Raw genomic sequence first — 17,737 nt, 5'->3', positions numbered from 1 at the left:
TGAACTCTGCTGCCTGATATCTCGCGAGGTCAGCTTTGGGTCTTTATGATCAGATACTTGCTCTGCTGTTGGGAATAAAGGTCAAAGTTTTGTTATCACATGACAGTTTGCAGGAGCTCTGGATTGTTTCACGTGTGAGATAGAAGGCTGATCGTCCTGCCATCATGAGGGCATGTGGGAAAGCAGCTCTCTGCTTCCTGTTCCTACTCGGTCTGATTCAGACACCGTTGTGTGTGACAGCTGGGAAAATCCTCATCTGGCCTTCAGAATTCAGTCACTGGCTTAACATGAAAACAATCATAGATGAGCTTATAGTGAGAGGACACAATGTGACCATCGTTACCCACAGTGCTACACCGTTCCTACTGAAAGACCAGTCTCTGGGCTACAACATGGAGATCATACAGGTGCCTCACACCAATAAGGACATTATGGACAACTTGGACAGGATGTTAAAGAACTGGATATATGACTTTCCAAGTTCCTGGATCCAAGGTTTTTTGAATATTGCTGAAGGCATTGACATTATGACGGAGCAGAATAAAGCATTATGTAGAGAACTTTTTGCACGTGAAAATCTGCTGGAGAAGTGGAGAAAGGAAAAGTTTGATGTTCTTCTGACAGATCCTGTGACTGCATGTGGTGAACTTCTTGCACAGAAGCTCAATCTGCCCTTCATCATCAGTATGAGGCCAATTTTTGCTAGCGTTATGGAGCGACACTGTGGGCAGCTGCCGGCTCCACCGTCCTATGTTCCTGCATTTGGCATAGGCTATACAGATCGCATGGATTTCCTGCAGAGAGTGACAAATATTTTGTTTATTGTCATTCAAGATATAGTTTTTAATCTCATGATGATGGCAAAATGGAATCCCTTCTTTACAGAAATCATGGGTAAATAATTATCTCATATTTTTTAATCTCATTTAGTCTGCAGGTTTAGAAAAATGATGCGTGAATCGAAAAGTCCAAAAACATGCATGTAGACACACTTGCTTGTCTAACTAGGCCCTAGGTATAAATTTGTGTCTGTTAAAGTATATATGTGTGCATTCGAGGAACTGGAACCCCATCCAGGTGAAAGCTCCTACTTTGCCCCCGAGGTTTCTGACCCTGACCATCGTGATCCTGCTGAAGATTAATGAATGTGCATAAGCATTGATAAAGTTAACACATTATAAATAAAGTTATTCAGGTGATTCTAATACCACTTGTGATCTCTTTCCATCTGTCATCTTGAACATGTTCTGTGTTAATGATTTATAAGATTATGACATTTGCCCAAGGTTCTATGATTTATCTAAGGTCATTAACCACTTCTGAAGCAATCACTAGTTGGGAAAGTTGAAACACTCCCCCTATATGAACATGTCCAATGTCACAAGTGACTTAGTCGACATTTTATTTACTACAATGATGTGTAAAAGATCTTCTGCCTGCTTGGTAATTCTGCTGCTGAGCTTGTCTGAAATGACTCACAGTAGCAACGTGTTGGTTCTTCCTGGTGAATACAGTCACTGGCGCAACATGCATGTAATTGTTGAGGAGCTCATGGACCGGAATCACAGTGTGACCGTTCTCACACACTCTGCCTCACCTTCACTGAATCATGGCCAAAAGGAGAGGTTCAACTTTGTGTCTTTTAAAGTCGACATGGAGCAACAGGAGGTAGACAACTTCTGGCAGAGCTTTATCAGTGTATGGATGGATGAAAACACTTCCAGCTTTCAAATGATGATCTTGTTTTGGAACATGATGTCCAGGATGTCTCATTATACACAGGTTGTGTGCAATGGAATGTTTGCTAACAGAGATCTTATGACTTCACTGAAGGAGTCACGCTTCGATGTTCTTCTGTACGATCCCATGATGCCGTGTGCTTATGTCATGGCGGAAGCTCTTGAGTTGCCCAGTGTGATGTCTCTCAGAGTCTCTTTTGCGTATACTCTCGAGCGACTCTGTGGACAGATGCCCGCTCCGCCATCTTATGTACCTGCAGCTGCTGTTCAGGGGCATCTCACTGATCATATGGACTTCACAGAGAGATTAGAGAACATGCTACACTACATCATACACACAGCAATAATCAAACTTCAGCAAATGTTAATCTTTGAAAATTATTTTAGCAAAATAACTGGTATGAGGTAACATTGCAGCTTTAAATTTTTTCCAACTACTTAACAAGTGATTTACATAAACTGTATTGAAAATGCTTAAACATATTGTTGTAAATGTGTTCCTGTACTTCACAGGCAAACCCACAACACTATGTGACACTGTGAGCAAAGCTGACATCTGGTTAATCAGAACTTACTGGGACTTTGAATATCCACGGCCGCTCCTCCCAAACTTTAAATTTGTTGGTGGATTACACTGCAAACCTGCAAAACCTCTACCAAAAGTAAGCTCTCTCTTCTAAGCCTAACAAACATTTTAGCCTTCTGACATTTGTGACAGATCTTTAAGAGATTACAAGCCTTTTACTATATGATTAGAGAGTAAAGAGTGCAGATTGTAATATAGGTGAAATAAGTGAAATCAGCTAGATGATGGACAGGACACCAACACTCACTTGTTTCATTAATAACTTTGCTTTCTGATTTTTATAGGACATGGAGGACTTTGTCCAGAGCTCAGGAGATGATGGTATTGTGGTGTTTTCACTGGGGTCCATGATAAAAAACCTCACCAAAGAGAGAGCGAACACCATCGCTTCAGCACTCGGACAGATTCCCCAAAAGGTCTGAGTTTTAATTTACGATAAACATCTACATACATAATCCACAGTCTCACATATAAAGGCTCACATATTTTAGGCACAGCTCCTGGGTTTCCTTTGGCTTCTCTGGTTTCCAGAGACCAGGATAAGATCAGTCCTAAGTCCCACAGATCTGAACCCTGTGTGTAATTTTAGGTCTTGTGGCGATACACAGGTGAGAAACCAGAAACTCTTGCTCCTAATACAAGACTCTATGACTGGATTCCTCAGAATGATTTACTAGGTAATGAACATTTTCATTGTAGCTGTAATGTCACATTCTGTTGAAGTGAATAAATCACCAATGATTTGTATCTACAGGACATCCTAAAACCAAGGCCTTCATCACCCATGGTGGGACTAATGGAATATATGAAGCTATTTATCATGGAGTTCCCATGGTGGGCCTGCCGCTGTTTGCTGATCAGCCTGACAATATAAATCACATGACAACCAAAGGAGCTGCTGTGATGCTTGACTTCAACAAAATGGACTCCAAGGACTTGAAGCAGGCTCTCGGTGATGTCATTAACAATCCATTGTGAGTGATTTCAGTTTTTGGCTCTTTAATATACCTGATGGGGTCATGGTGGCAAACAGGCTGAGATGGTTAAATTTTGAATTCTGAGATGTTATTTGGTATAACATATGCAGTTAATGGTTAGAGCAGGCATTCCCACCATTTCTGGTCAGTGGGATTTCATTATGAAGACAAAAACTTTCTACATATCTCAGCTGCCAATCACACAGGATGCATGTTAATGCCATGTTTCCGCAGAGCTTAAGAATCGTCTCTAGGTTACGACCGTAACCCTAGTTCCCTGAGGAACGAGACGCTGCGTCGAAACGCTATGGGAATGCCCCTGCGTGACCGCGCTCTGAACCACGTGTATAATCTGACCAATAGGCGTTGAGACGTGACGTCATCGGCAGGTGACGTCGCGTAAACAGGAAGCTACAAATGGCTGCGAGAAGGACAAGACGCTAGCTCCTGCGAGAGAAGATAAGCGCCGCAGGGATGCAGGGAGTGTGGCATGGAGACGCAGCGTCTCGTTCCTCAGGGAATTAGGGTTACGGTCATAACCTAGAGACGTTCCCTTTCGGAACTCGAGCTGCGTCGAAACGCTATGGGAATGAGTGTCCAATCACGCCACACTGACCAGACCCTGCTTAGAGGGCCTCGGCACCTGCACATAGGACAGAGGAGCCCGGGGTGGCTCTGAGGTCAAGGTCATAGAACCCGACGAAGGTCAGCGGGGTGGACCAACCCGCAGCGTCACAAATGTCTTGGAGTGCTACTCCAGCAAACCAGTCCATAGAGGCCGCCACACCCCGGGTGGAGTGAGCTCGGACCCCGATCGGTGCGGGGAGGCCAGAGGACTCGTGAGCCGACACAATCGCATCCACTACCCATCTGCTCAACGTCTGCTTAGCGGCCGGGAAACCCTTCCTGTCAGGGCCGTAGCAGACGAGCAGCTGCTCCGACTTTCTCCACGGACTCGTCCTGCGGAGGTAAGTGACCAGTGCTCGAACTGCACACAGCCGGTTCTGTCGCTCCTGTTCGGGGGCTATAAACGGAGGAAGCTCTGGAGTGGAGAAGGGTCTCTACTACGTCGGTAGAGAGACCAGCCGCTATGAACTGTGCCCCCTCAGGGGCCACAGCCCCAGCCTCCACAGCTCTGGTTCCAGGGTTCCGCCCGCCTGTGAGAGGAGATCCCTCCTGAGGGGGAATTTCCCACGGAGGGCCCTCGAGTAGAGACACCAGATCCGCAAACCATGGCTTGCCCGGCCATCGAGGCGCTACCAGGAGGAGACGGATTCCATCCCGGCGAACTCTCTCCAGAAGTCCAGGGAGCAGTGCGATCGGGGGAAAAGCATACAGGCGTAGCCTCGGCCACGACTGCACCATGGCATCCAGACCTAACGGGGCTGGGTGAGAGAGAGAGAACCAGAGGGGAGAGGACAGTGCGAGGTCTCCCGGGTCGCAAACAGATCCACCTGGGCTCTGTAGAACCTCTGCCATATGAACTCCACCACCTTGGGGTGGAGACGCCATTCCCCAGGCCTCGGCCCCTGCCTCGACAGGGCAATTGCTCTGACATTCAACCATCCCGGGATATAAATGGCCCTCAAAGAGAGGAGTCTGTCCCGAGACCACAAGAGGACCGCTCGTGCTAGCTTGTACAAAGGGCGAGATCGGAGACCCCCTTGGTGCTTGATATAGGAGACCACCGTAGTATTGTCCGTGCGGACCAATACATGGCGATCTCGCAGGTCTGGGAGGAAGTGTTTTAACCCCAAAAACACCGCCATCTCCAGGCAATTTATGTGCCACGAGAGACGTGGGCCACTCCACAGACCTTGGGCGGAGTGGCCACTCATGAGCGCACCCCACCCCATGAGGGAAGCATCCGTCGTTAGCATCATGCGACGACATGGAGCTCCCAACACGGGGCCTTGGGACAGAAACGTTCGGTCTTTCCAAACATCCAAGGCTCGAAGGGCACGCCGCGAGACCTTGATGGAACGATATGGGTTTCCCCTGAGAGAAAACCCTCTGCCCCGGAGCCACCACTGGAGGGGCCTCATGTGCAGGAGGCCGAGCGGGATTACGCTGGACGCTGCTGCCATAAGACCCAGCAGCCTCTGAAGCTGCTTCACAGTGAGCGGCTGGTCTTCCCACACTCTCCTGACCGAAGTGAGGATGACTTCGACCCGAGCAGGCGACAACCTTGTCTCATATCACACCCAAAAAGGTGGTTCTCTGTGCTGGAGAGAGCACACTTTTGCCGGCGTTTAGCCGAAACCCAAGCACTTTCATGCAGGCGAGGACGACATCTTGATGACGAAACGCCTGGCACTCCGACTGAGCCAGGATCAACCAGTCGTCGAGGTAATTCAAAATGCGGATGCCCTGGAGCCGCAGCAGGGTCAGTGCTGCCTCGACGCATTTCGTGAAGGTGCGGGGCGAGAGTGCAAGGCCGAACGGGAGGACCCGATATTGGTAAGCTTCGCCCCCGAAAGCAAACCTCAGGAACCTCCTGTGTGCAGGAAGGACGGAAACGTGAAAGTACGCGTCTTCCAGATCTATTGTGACAAACCAGTCCCCGGACCTGATCTGAGTCACAACCTCCCTGATTGCATCCTGAACCTGAGCCTCCTGAGAGAGCGGTTGGAAGAATGGGAATGGGAGGCAACCCGCCATCCTTCTTCGGAATGATGAAGTACGGGCTGTAAAAGCCTGACTCTCGAACCGAGGGGGGAACCACCTCGATGGCTCCTTTCCTCAGGAGTGTGTGCACTTCACGTTCCAGGATCAGAGCCTGCTCGGGTCCCACCAGGGTGGGACACAGCCCGTTGAAACGGGGAGGAGAGGACACGATCTGAACAGTGTAGCCGTCTTCTACGGTCCGCAGGACCCACCGGGAGACTCCTGGCAGCTCCTCCCAAGCTGTCAGAAAGTTCCTCAGGGGAACCAGCCCCTCGGGGCTGGCCTCCGACCCACACAGAGCAGCTGGGGCCGTGCCCTGCAGCTGATGATGCCTCGGGAGAGGCGGCGGACCCTCCCCTCCCACAACAAACTTTCGGGTGGAAAGGTGGGGAGCAAACTGAAGCACATCCTGTGGCAGAGCCAACGGCCTGGCCCCCCGGTGGTGCAGGGGAGGGATGGGCACTGTAACGTGAGGTGTGCCCCATCCCCCCAATCGTAGACTATCAGGGTCTACGCACCACTGCCCGTTCGTCAGAGGCGAGGGTGACCCTCAGGTCACCCTGCTCCTTCTTGGGCCGAGAGCGTCGCCTCGGGCCCTTAGACCCCGCCCACGGAGATCGGGTGGCCACGCTCTGTCTCTGGGCTTCGCGGTGCCCGGAAGGACCAGGCTGGGGCTGCCGCCGAACAGCCCCACGAGATCACCGAGGGAGGTACTGCTGAAATGCAGCCGACTGCTTCTTAGACTCCTGGAACTTGTTCACGACCACCGTCACAGCATCGCCAAACAGGAGTGACGAAGAGAAGTGCAGATCGGGAAAAAACGGCAGGCCCCGGCGCCTAGGGAGTGACACAGGATGCAGGAAACGCTCATCCAGCTTACTGGGTGCGCGCTGCTTCTGCTGCTCCACCGGCCATTCTAAACCCAGCTTGGCTATGGCTCGTGTCACGACCTCGAGGAGCTTCTCGTACAGCACAGGCTGTGAGGAGCCCACGGGCTCGCTAGCATCCATCAGCTCTCCTTCCTCGGAGGGAGAGACATGTAATGCTGTGCTGCACGCGCCGGGAGAAGAAGCAGCCCTCGGGTCTGCCTCTCCCCCAGAGGTCAATTCAGCAGACGAGGCTGGAGAGGACTCATCCGACTCCAATCCCGTTGCCAAATCGACCTGCGAGCCCCACGAGCGAAGCATGCGCAGAGCCATGCGGCTGCAATGCGAGCAATTGCCTCCCTCGAGAGCCGATTGTGCATGCTCCACTCCCAAGCAAACAACGCACCAATCGTGCGAATCCTTCCCGGTGATAAAATGGAGACACAGATAAACACACTTACGGAATTTCTGTCTGCTAGCCATCACTCGATCAGAAAACCACAATATCAGTAAAACACAGCGCTTACCTGAACGAGCAGAAGCTAGCGTCTTGTCCATCTTGCAGCCATTTGTAGCTTCCTGTTTACGCGACATCACCCGCCGATGATGTCACGTCTCAACACCTATTGGTCAGATTACACACATGGTTCTGGGCGCGGTCACGCAAGGGCGTTCCCATAGCGTTTCGACGCAGCTCGAGTTCCGAAAAGGAACTCACAATTTCACAAGCATTTTCTACAGAATTACACAAGTGATTGATTTCTATTATTTTTCCTTTTCTTAGCTACAAGGAGAGCATGATGAGACTATCCCGAATCCACCACGACCAACCGATGAAGCCGCTAGACCAGGCAGTGTACTGGATCGAGTATGTGATGCGCAATAAAGGGGCCAAGCACCTGAGGGTTGAAGCCCATAACCTCACGTGGTATCAGTACCACTGCTTGGACGTTGCTGCCTTTTTGCTTTCTGTAATTGCGTTAGTCGTGTTCATCTTTGTGAAAACATGCAGATTTCTCTTCCGGAAATGTTGCAGAAAGACCTCAGCAAAGAGCAAGAAAGAGTAAATAGGAATGTTTTATAAATTACTGTTATAGATTTTTACATAAATACCAGGATTAAAATGATCTGTGTTAAATGTATGTCCAGGAGGTTAAAATAAAGGTTAAAATAAATATTTTATAGCTTCATTTCTGTTTTAAATTATTCATGAATTTCCAAAACATTAAATGTATCATAGAACAGTGTAAAGGCTATTAACAAGTGAAAAAATAGGATACCGTAGTTGCATTGATAAGAGCAGAATGTTCCTTTAAAATAAACAAAATGACAAGCTGGACTTATCAGAGATGCTGAGATGCTGCTAACAGACCCGTGGTCTTCAAGCCCACCTGATTTTACCCAAATTTATGAGGCAAAACTTTTTACGGTTAATAAAACGAAGGTATAACTTTTTAGGTATAATTCTCAAAGATATGTTTGGTTTGAAAATGAAAGATTCCAAAGAAAACCAATTCCACAGTGAAGCATGGTGGTGACAACATCATGCTTTGGGGCTTCTCTTCAGTTGGGACTGTTGCTTTAGTCAAGTTAGAGGGAATCACAAATAGCTTCAAATTCCAGTCTATTCTGAAACTAAAGCCTGTGGGTCATAGGATTGGCTTCTCAAGTCAAGTCAAGTCAAGTCAAGAAGCTTTTATTGTCATTTCAACCATATATAGCTGTTGCAGTATACAGTGAAACGAGACAACGTTTCTCCAGGTTAATGATGCTACATACGTGGTGCTTCTCAAGAGGAAGATCAGTATTTTGGCCAGTCAGGGCCTATATTTAAAGGGCCTATACTTCAGGCCCCCATGCATTCATTCCATTATCTGTTCCTGACTCTATAGCCGCGTTCACACTGCAAGTCTTAATGCTCAATTCGGATATTTTGCTCAGATCTGATTTTTTTTGTTTGGCTGTTCACATTACCTTTTAAAATGTGGCCTATATCAGATACCAGTGTGAACTGTTTGCTATTTCGAACTGACTCGCATGCGCAAACGAACAATAACAATGACGTCACACGCAGCACGCCGTTGCGCTAAAGTTGGCGAGGTTATGGAGGAAGTAAGCATTTTTGCTTTTCTTTCTAAATGTTTGTGTAATGGCAGCATAGAGACGCAGTCGCAGTGTTTTGAAAATTTTCGGATGTCGAGGGCAGCTGTTGATTATTTGATCCATTTTGTAGGCGTAGTCACGTTTGTGTGCGTACTCGCCGGGGCATAATTGTGACGAATGTCGATGTAGATTGACGTAAAAGTCGCATCAAATTTGCCTTGGTTGTTCACACTGCGGCCATGTTGGAAAAAATCAGATCTGGGCTAGATTTGAGTGTTCACACTACACCTGAAGAAGTCTGACCTGGTCACTTGACCCCAAAAAAATCAGATTTGGGCCACTTTTACCTGCAGTGTGAACGTGGCCATATGATGCCATGTGTTGACTTGCAGGTTGGTGCACTTGTAAAACTGCCTGCAATTACTTTGTAATAATAAAATGCTATTTAATAAAACATAAATAGTTTACTTTACTCACTTTGTATCAACATATTATGAATACTCATTGTAAAAAAAAGTCAGTTATAATCATGGGTTGAAATAATATGCTTACTCAGTGAAGAGTTTAGGGCAATTTAGGGAAAAGACTATATTTTAATACTTTGCATATTAGACCTTAGGACTTGACATCACTTTGTTTTTGGAACATGTACTGTACATGAAACTCAAAGCCCATGTGACTACAGCAGGTATTATGCTTTGTTATAGGGTTGGGATAGCTAGGTAAATAAATATTGCAGACACTTGGATCTACTGTGCGTGACTGAAACCTGGATGAATGAGTTCTCAGAGGTTTTACCGTTAAACTCTCCACGACTTACAGGACAGGGTGGAGGTGTTGCTATTATTTTTAAGGAAAAATTAAACTGCCGGCGTGTGATGTGCAACACGTACTCAAGCTTTGAGCTGATTGCGTTTGAACTGAATCAACCTGACCCAGTGCTATGCGCTGTGATTTATCGTCCTCCCAAATACCATAAAGACTTTATAAACGACTTTTCCGATTTTCTGGCTGAAATCATGCCAAAATATGACAGAGATTTAATCGTTGGAGATTTTAACATCCATATTTGTTGTCCCTCCAAACCGTTGGTTAAAGACTTCCTAAATGTCACTGCGTCGTTTAACTTAATGCAGTTTGTGGCCAGCGCTACACATGAGCACGGACACACATTAGATCTGGTCTTATCATGTGGTCTACTGGTTAATAATGTTAATGTTTGTGATGCCACTTTTTCTGACCACATGCTTGTGTTATTTGAGATTTCTTGTTTCTGTAGTCCTAAACCATGTGCCCCTGCTCGTCGCTGTCGCTCATTTAACTCTTTAACTGCAAAACAGTTTTCTGTTTTAAATACATCTCAACAAATAAGTTTGGAATTTTCCAAAGAAACGTGAAAATTTTTTGCACTTTTTTAATGACAAGATTGTGACTGTTAGAGCCAATATTGTTCACCCTTCTGCAGATATGTCTTCTTTCCCTGTGTGCTCCTCTGTTTTTAATCAGTTTGAGCCAGTGTCTCTTGCTTGTTTAAAAGACATCATTGATAATGAATCCATCTTGTTGTCCCTTAGACATTATTTCCCCAGATTTCCTAAAGGTTTTTAAAACCCTTGGCCCTATCATACTGATGGTTGTAAATAGTAGTCTCACGCATGGAGTTGTACCCCTACATTTTAAACATGCTATAGTGGAACCACTGATAAAAAAACCTAACTTGGATTCATCGGTTCTTGCTAATTTTAGACCCATTTCAAAACTCCCGTTTCTTTCCAAAATATTGGAAAAAGTTGTTTTTAATCAATTATTAGCCTATCTAGACTTATTATTAGCCTATCTTGCATGGCTTGCAAGAGTTGTACCAATCTGGTTTCAAATCACTTCACAGCACGGAAACGGCCCTGTTAAAAGTTTACAATGATTTATTATTGGCCACTGACGCAGGTAACTATGCTGTTCTTATGCTGTTAGATCTTACTGCTGTGTTTGACACCATAGACCACAATATACTGATCTCTCGCCTTGAGCATTGTGTTGGTATAAAGGGGGCCATGTTACAATGGTTTAAATCTTATCTGGGTGAAAGAACTTTCTTTGTACGTCTTGGGGAATTTGTGTCTTCTACTGCATCTCTTGTATGTGGAGTCCCTCAGGGTTCCATTCTTGGACCGATTTTATTTTCTTTATATACATTACCTTTAGGGTCCATTTTTAGGAAACATGGCATCTCATTTCACTGTTATGCAGATGACTTGCAACTCTATCTGCCTTTGAAACGTAAGGATGCAAACTCTGTGGCACCTTTGCTGAGATGTTTTGAAGATATTAAAGCCTGGATGGCCTCCAACTTTTTAAAGTGTAATGAAGATAAAACTGAAATAATTTTATTTCGACCTGGTGGTACCATTAATACTCCTGATGTAGATCTGGGTGACTTAAAGTCATTTGTGAAGCCTGTTGTTAAAAACCTGGGGGTTTTAATGGACGGTGACTTTAAACTAGAAAAACAGATTAATTTGGTAAATCGTGTTTTTATCAGTTAAGGCAATTATCTAAAGTCAAGTCATTTGTATCTTTTACTGATTTTGAGAGGGTCATCCATGCTTTTATATCATCCCGACTGGACTATTGTAATAGTCTCTATGTAGGCATTGGTGAGGCATCTCTAACACGTTTGCAGAGGGTACAAAACGCAGCTGCACATTTATTAACGGGGACACGCAGACGAGAACACATTACACCTATATTGGCTTCCCTTCATTGGTTGCCCGTTCATTTTAGAATTGATTTCAAGATTTTACTTTTAGTTTTTAAATCATTAAAAAACATTGGTCCTGCCCTGCGATGGGTTGGCACTCCGTCCAGGGTGTATCCTGCCTTGATGCCCAATGACGCCTGAGATAGGCACAGACTCCCCTTGACCCGAGGTAGTTTGGATAAGCGGTAGAAGATGAATGAATGAATGAATGAACATTGGTCCTAAATATCTCACAGATCTATTAAAGCAATATGCTCCATCCAGAGCACTTAGGTCTGCTGGGCAACTGCTTTTAGTATCCCCAATGCAAAATTAAAGAGCAGAGGTGACCGTGCCTTTGAAGTAGCGGCCCCCAAACTCTGGAATAATTTGCCTTTGTACATTAGGCAGGCACCTTCACTGGCTGTTTTTAAATCACATTTAAAAACATATTTGTATGGGGCAGCATACAACACAGTATGAGAGTTACCTGTTAGGAGTCCTTTTTAAGTGTGTGCTACTAATTATTATTGTATTTATTGCATTTTTATTAGTCTTTTATTTAGTTTTTATTTATTTATTTTATTATTATTATTTTATGCTTTTTAGTTCTATTGTTTATTTTATATTGTTTGTACAGCACTTGGGGGGGCACGGTGGCTTAGTGGTTAGCACGTTCGCCTCACACCTCCAGGGTCGGGGTTCGATTCCCGCCTCCACCTTGTGTGTGTGGAGTTTGCATGTTCTCCCCGTGCCTCGGGGGTTTCCTCCGGGTACTCCGGTTTCCTCCCCCGGTCCAAAGACATGCATGGTAGGTTGATTGGCATCTCTGGAAAATTGTCCCTAGTGTGTGATTGTGTGAGTGAATGAGAGTGTGTGTGTGCCCTGTGATGGGTTGGCACTCCGTCCAGGGTGTATCCTGCCTTGATGCCCGATGACGCCTGAGATAGGCACAGGCTCCCCGTGACCCGAGGTAGTTCGGATAAGCGGTAGAAGATGAATGAATGAATGAATGAATGTACAGCACTTTGGTGAACACCTGCTGTTTTTAAAAGGTGCTCTATAAATAAACTTTGATTTGATTTGATTTGACACCTTCAGAATGTGCTGAAATCCTTCAGTTAATGGTGTTGAACACTGAAAACCTAAAAAAGCGTAACACTGTTTTGACATCTGCCATATTGATATACTTTATATACCCTTGGTCAAGTTACATTGTTCCAGTTGTTGTTTTCTGCAAGGTAAATTTAACAGTGATTTCTATTAGTTTGGAGTGTAACGTTAACATTACCTGTGGTAGAGGTGAGGACGGAGGTTAGCAAGGTGTGAAGCACCTGCTAGCTAGTTTGTAGATGTTGAGAGGATAATAACACTGTAAAGTAGTGTATCAGTATAAATTCAGTATAAATTATCTGTTTAACTTGTGCTTAATTTCATGACGTGAAGTTGGAAAAGAGAAAATAAAATAAATTTTAAGTTATGTTTATTTTATTCATTCATTCATTCATTCATTCATTCATTCATTCATCTTCTACCGCTTATCCAAACTACCTCGGGTCACGGGGAGCCTGTGCCTATCTCAGGCGTCATTGGGCATCAAGGCAGGATACACCCTGGACGGAGTGCCAACCCATCGCAGGGCACACACACACTCTCATTCACTCACACAATCACACACTACGGACAATTTTCCAGAGATGCCATTCAACCTACCATGCATGTCTTTGGACCGGGAGAGGAAACCGGAGTACCCGGAGGAAACCCCTGAGGCACGGGGAGAACATGCAAACTCCACACACACAAAGTGGAGTTGGGAATCGAACCCCGACCCTGGAGGTGTGAGGCGAACGTGCTAACCACTAAGCCACCATGTTTATATTATTTGAATATAATATAATTTAACTGATATTCATATTTAAATTTGTGGGAAAACTCAGTTTAGTTTCATAAATTAAAAAAATATAAGTTGGTTGTTCTGGTTATTAATAATTTTCCACAATTTTTGGACAATTAAAATAAACACGTTACTTCAACTTCAACATATTTAATTCTACTTTACTTCATTTTTAAGGCAGTGTCTTTGTGGTCAGAAACCTGCCCTGGTATTGGGAATAAAGGTCAAAGTTTTCACGTGACAGATGTGGAAGTTTGTAAGGTTTTATCTTGTTTCAATCCTCAGATTGTCCTGCCATCATGGTTGCATGTGGGAGAGCTGCTCTCTGCGTTCTGCTGCTATTCAGTCTGACGCTGATGTGTGTGACAGCTGGAAAAATATTAATCTGGCCTGAGGAATTCAGTCACTGGCTCAACATTAAAATCATCATAGATGAGCTTATAGCAAGAGGACATAATGTGACCATTGTTACCCAGAGTGCTACACCGTCAATAAAGACAGATCAGTCTCCGGGCTACAATGTAAAGATCATACAGGTGCCTCACAGCAAAACAGACGTTGTTGACACATTTAACAGGCTTTTCAAATATTGGATGTACGACACGCCGAATACTAACACCATCCAGCGTTTTCTGAAGCTCACTGAATTAATTGACCTGATGATGGAGCAGAATAAAGTTCTATGCAGAAACCTTTTTACACATAAAGATCTGCTGGAGAAGTGGAGAATGGAAAAGTTTGACGTTCTTCTGACGGACCCTGTGATTGTATGTGGTGAACTGCTCGCACAGAAGCTCAATCTGCCCTTCGTACACACTCTGAGCTTTAGTTATGGGAATGTTATGGAGCGACTCTGTGGACAGATGCCGGCACCACCGTCCTATGTTCCAGCAGCTGGACTGGGCTATACAGATAACATGGATTTCCTACAGAGAGTGAAAAATATTTTGTTTATTTTCTTTATAGATATTGCATCTGGTCTCTTGGCTATGGTGAAATGGAATCACGTCTTTACAGACGTCATGGGTAAATAACCATCTCTCATTTGTGGTTTAATTTGTACTTCAGGTTTATAAGAGAAGAAACTAAAACCTCTCAACTTAGTTCTCATAATACTGAAAAATAATTTTTACTCACAAATGTTTAATGTAGTGGGAATTATTGCTGCCACAGAGCTCTAAGTTCATGGGTTTCTTCAAAGTTCCCTGGTTTTCCTTCACTGCATAAAATCCTGCATTGGCTATGGTAAATCTCACCTTAGTGTGATTATGTGCATGTTGCCCTGTAACTAATTGGTGTTCCATACACAAATGCTCCTATCTTGCACCAAGGTATGCAGGAAAATGCTCAAGACTCACCACAACCTTGACCAGGACAAAACCATTAGAGAAGAAAATATGGACATGCTGTAATATAACTGTGGTGATCTTTTTTCTTTTAGTATTTTCTGGTCATTATAAACAGGATGTGTCAACAAACTAGCACAAGACTATATTGACATTTTTCTCACAACTTTTAAGGTCATTAACCGTGCGTACAACAAACGGAAGTTGGCCAACTTCAACAACCCTCCCATTTTGTCGTTTTTTTTGATCCAATCATAATGAATAGATCTTATACCTCCTTGGTATTGGTATTTCGCTCCTGAACTTAGTTCTCAGTGCCAAAATATTGGTGTTTTATGGCAAATACTGGCACAGCAAGAGTGTCTTTTTAAGGAGCTTATGGACTGGAACCACAGTGTGATTTGCTTTTGGTGATATTCCCAAAACTCCATAAAAAGCAAAGCTCACTCAGCTGAAATCAAGGGGGAAAAGCATAAATAGACATTTTCAGAGGTAGATTTATGTAATTTAGACTTGTGTCTTTGATAAAAAAAATTATTTTAAAACGCAACAGCACAAGAAAGGCCAAAATCTGGGCTAAATTATTTAATAGGTGAAATATTTGTGTAATTAAGGGAGGTGAAAAACTACTTCATGATACCATGTGCTGATCTGATGGTAGATGGACTTGAGCTGTGTAGTGTTATGTCTCTTCTTTTCACTTTTGTGTGAATGGTGAATAATGTACACAATTGCTCTGATCATTTAGGGGCGTCTCACTGATCACCTTTACAGAACATGCTACTATACAGAGGAGAAATATTGATTTCACAAAATATTTACCTTTCTAATGATGCCACATTTTAAGATACCAACTACACAAGTACTTTTGTTCCTGTACTTCACAGGCAAACCCACAACACGGTGTGAATCTATGAGCAAAGCTGACATCTGGTTAATCAGAACTTACTGGGACTTTGAATATCCACGGCCGCTCCTCCCAAACTTTAAATTTGTAGGTGGATTACACTGCAAACCTGCAAAACCTCTACCAAAAGTAAGCTCTCTCTTCTAAGCCTAACAAACAGTATAGCCTTCTGACATTTGTGACAGATCTTTAAGAGATTACAAGCCTTTTACTATATGATTAGAGAGTAAAGAGTGCAGATTGTAATGTAGGTGAAAGGAGTGAAATCAGCTAGATGATGGACAGGACACCAACACACACTTGTTTCATTAATAACTTTGCTTTCTGATTTTTATAGGACATGGAGGAGTTTGTCCAGAGCTCAGGAGATGATGGTATTGTGGTGTTTTCTTTGGGGTCCATGATAAAAAACCTCACCAAAGAGAGAGCGAACACCATCGCTTCAGCGCTCGGACAGATTCCCCAAAAGGTCTGAGTTTTAATTTATGATGAACATCTACATACATAATCCACAGTCTCACATATAAAGGAATTTTAGGCACAGCTCCTGGGTTTCCTTTGGCTTCTCTGGTTTCCAGAGACCAGGATAAGATCAGTCCTAATTCGCTCAGGTCTGAATCCTGTGTGTAATTTTAGGTCTTGTGGCGATACACAGGTGAGAAACCTGAAACTCTTGCTCCTAATACAAGACTCTATGACTGGATTCCTCAGAATGATTTACTAGGTAAGGAACATTTTCATTGTAGCTGTAATATCACATTCTGTTGAAGTGAATAAATCACCAATGATTTGTATCTACAGGACATCCTAAAACCAAGGCCTTCATCACCCATGGTGGGAGTAATGGAATATATGAAGCTATTTATCATGGGGTTCCCATGGTGGGCCTGCCGCTGTTTTCCGATCAGCCTGACAATATAAATCACATGACAACCAAAGGAGCTGCTGTGATGCTTGACTTCAACAAAATGGACTCCAAGAACTTGAAGCAGGCTCTCGATGATGTCATTAACAATCCGTCGTGAGTGGATATTCTGATTTCCATAAAATACGGTTCCAACCTTGATATACATTTTTGAAAGTACAGCCCAATAAATATTATAATATTTATCACACATGCTGTTGGCCAGGTTCAAACTACTTTAAGATTATCCAAGTGTCTAATTTCACAAACATGTTTCGACCTATAGATCTTTAAACACAATATTATAGTGTTGCTTCATTATTTTAGCTACAAGGAAAGCATGATGAGACTATCCCGAATCCACCACGACCAACCGATGAAGCCGCTAGACCAGGCCGTGTACTGGATCGAGTATGTGATGCGCAATAAGGGGGCCAAGCACCTGAGGGTTGAAGCCCATAACCTCACGTGGTATCAGTACCACTGCTTGGACGTTGCTGCCTTTCTTCTCTCCATAATTGCACTGGTTGTGTTTGTCTTGTTGAAAATATGCAGATGGTTCTTCCGTAAATGTTTCAAACGGACCCCAAAAAAGAGTAAAGAAGAGTGAAGATTGTAGTGAATTTATCTGTATTATTCATTACTGTGATGATTTAAGAGCTAAAATGCACCGTGATGTTCAATTTTTTTAGTTATATCTGCCTCTTGTACCATGTGGATTTCTTCAAATAAAATTAACAGTCGATTTGCTTTTACTAGATTGTGATCTGATGACCAGTGAAATATCTACTGTCTATTTCCGTATTTCATACGGATTTATTAATGTATTTCTTTTCAGATTTGTTAATTTGTTTTGGGATAGGTTAATGTGTTTTCGGATTTGTTAATGTGTTTTCGGATTTGAGACCGTAGAAATGAGACAATGTTTCTCCAGGATCATGGTGCTACATAAAAACAAAGACAGAGCTAAGGACTTATTAAGTTAGTCCTAGATAAATAAAGTGCAACTGT

General features: G+C 44.0%; 1 protein-coding gene and 1 pseudogene across 2 annotated transcripts; both read left to right on the top strand.

Annotated features, from left to right (window-relative positions):
• The first annotated feature begins 142 nt into the window (after window positions 1-142).
• On the top strand, window positions 143-8,025 carry LOC132840733 (UDP-glucuronosyltransferase 2C1-like). 2 transcript variants are annotated; one of them, XM_060862674.1, is made up of 6 exons: window positions 143-894; window positions 2,253-2,401; window positions 2,610-2,741; window positions 2,915-3,002; window positions 3,080-3,299; window positions 7,620-8,025. In XM_060862674.1, exons 1-6 carry the CDS (start codon window positions 165-167, stop codon window positions 7,900-7,902), a joined length of 1,602 nt encoding a protein of 533 aa, XP_060718657.1. In that variant the 5' UTR covers window positions 143-164; the 3' UTR covers window positions 7,903-8,025. The 2 variants fall into 2 exon arrangements, with proteins under 2 accessions (XP_060718657.1, XP_060718656.1); XM_060862673.1 differs by lacking the exon at window positions 143-894 and adding an exon at window positions 1,399-2,137.
• Window positions 8,026-13,813: 5,788 nt separating this feature from the next.
• Window positions 13,814-17,481, top strand: LOC132840954 (UDP-glucuronosyltransferase 2C1-like; annotated as a pseudogene).
• Window positions 17,482-17,737: the final 256 nt, after the last annotated feature.

Source organism: Tachysurus vachellii, chromosome 26, assembly GCF_030014155.1.
Source record: "Tachysurus vachellii isolate PV-2020 chromosome 26, HZAU_Pvac_v1, whole genome shotgun sequence".
Classification (NCBI taxonomy): Eukaryota; Metazoa; Chordata; class Actinopteri; order Siluriformes; family Bagridae; genus Tachysurus; species Tachysurus vachellii.
Note: the sequence above shows the minus strand (reverse complement) of the source record. Positions and strands in the feature narration are given on the sequence as shown.

Bases quoted from the DNA above. Each gene is read 5' to 3' on its own strand.
- LOC132840733 (XM_060862674.1), top strand. From the start codon at position 165: ATGAGGGCATGTGGGAAAGCAGCTCTCTGCTTCCTGTTCCTACTCGGT. The intron at 2,402-2,609 runs GTAAGCTCTCTC...TGATTTTTATAG, and splicing joins CTGCAAAACCTCTACCAAAA to GACATGGAGGACTTTGTCCA. The intron at 2,742-2,914 runs GTCTGAGTTTTA...GTGTAATTTTAG, and splicing joins TCGGACAGATTCCCCAAAAG to GTCTTGTGGCGATACACAGG.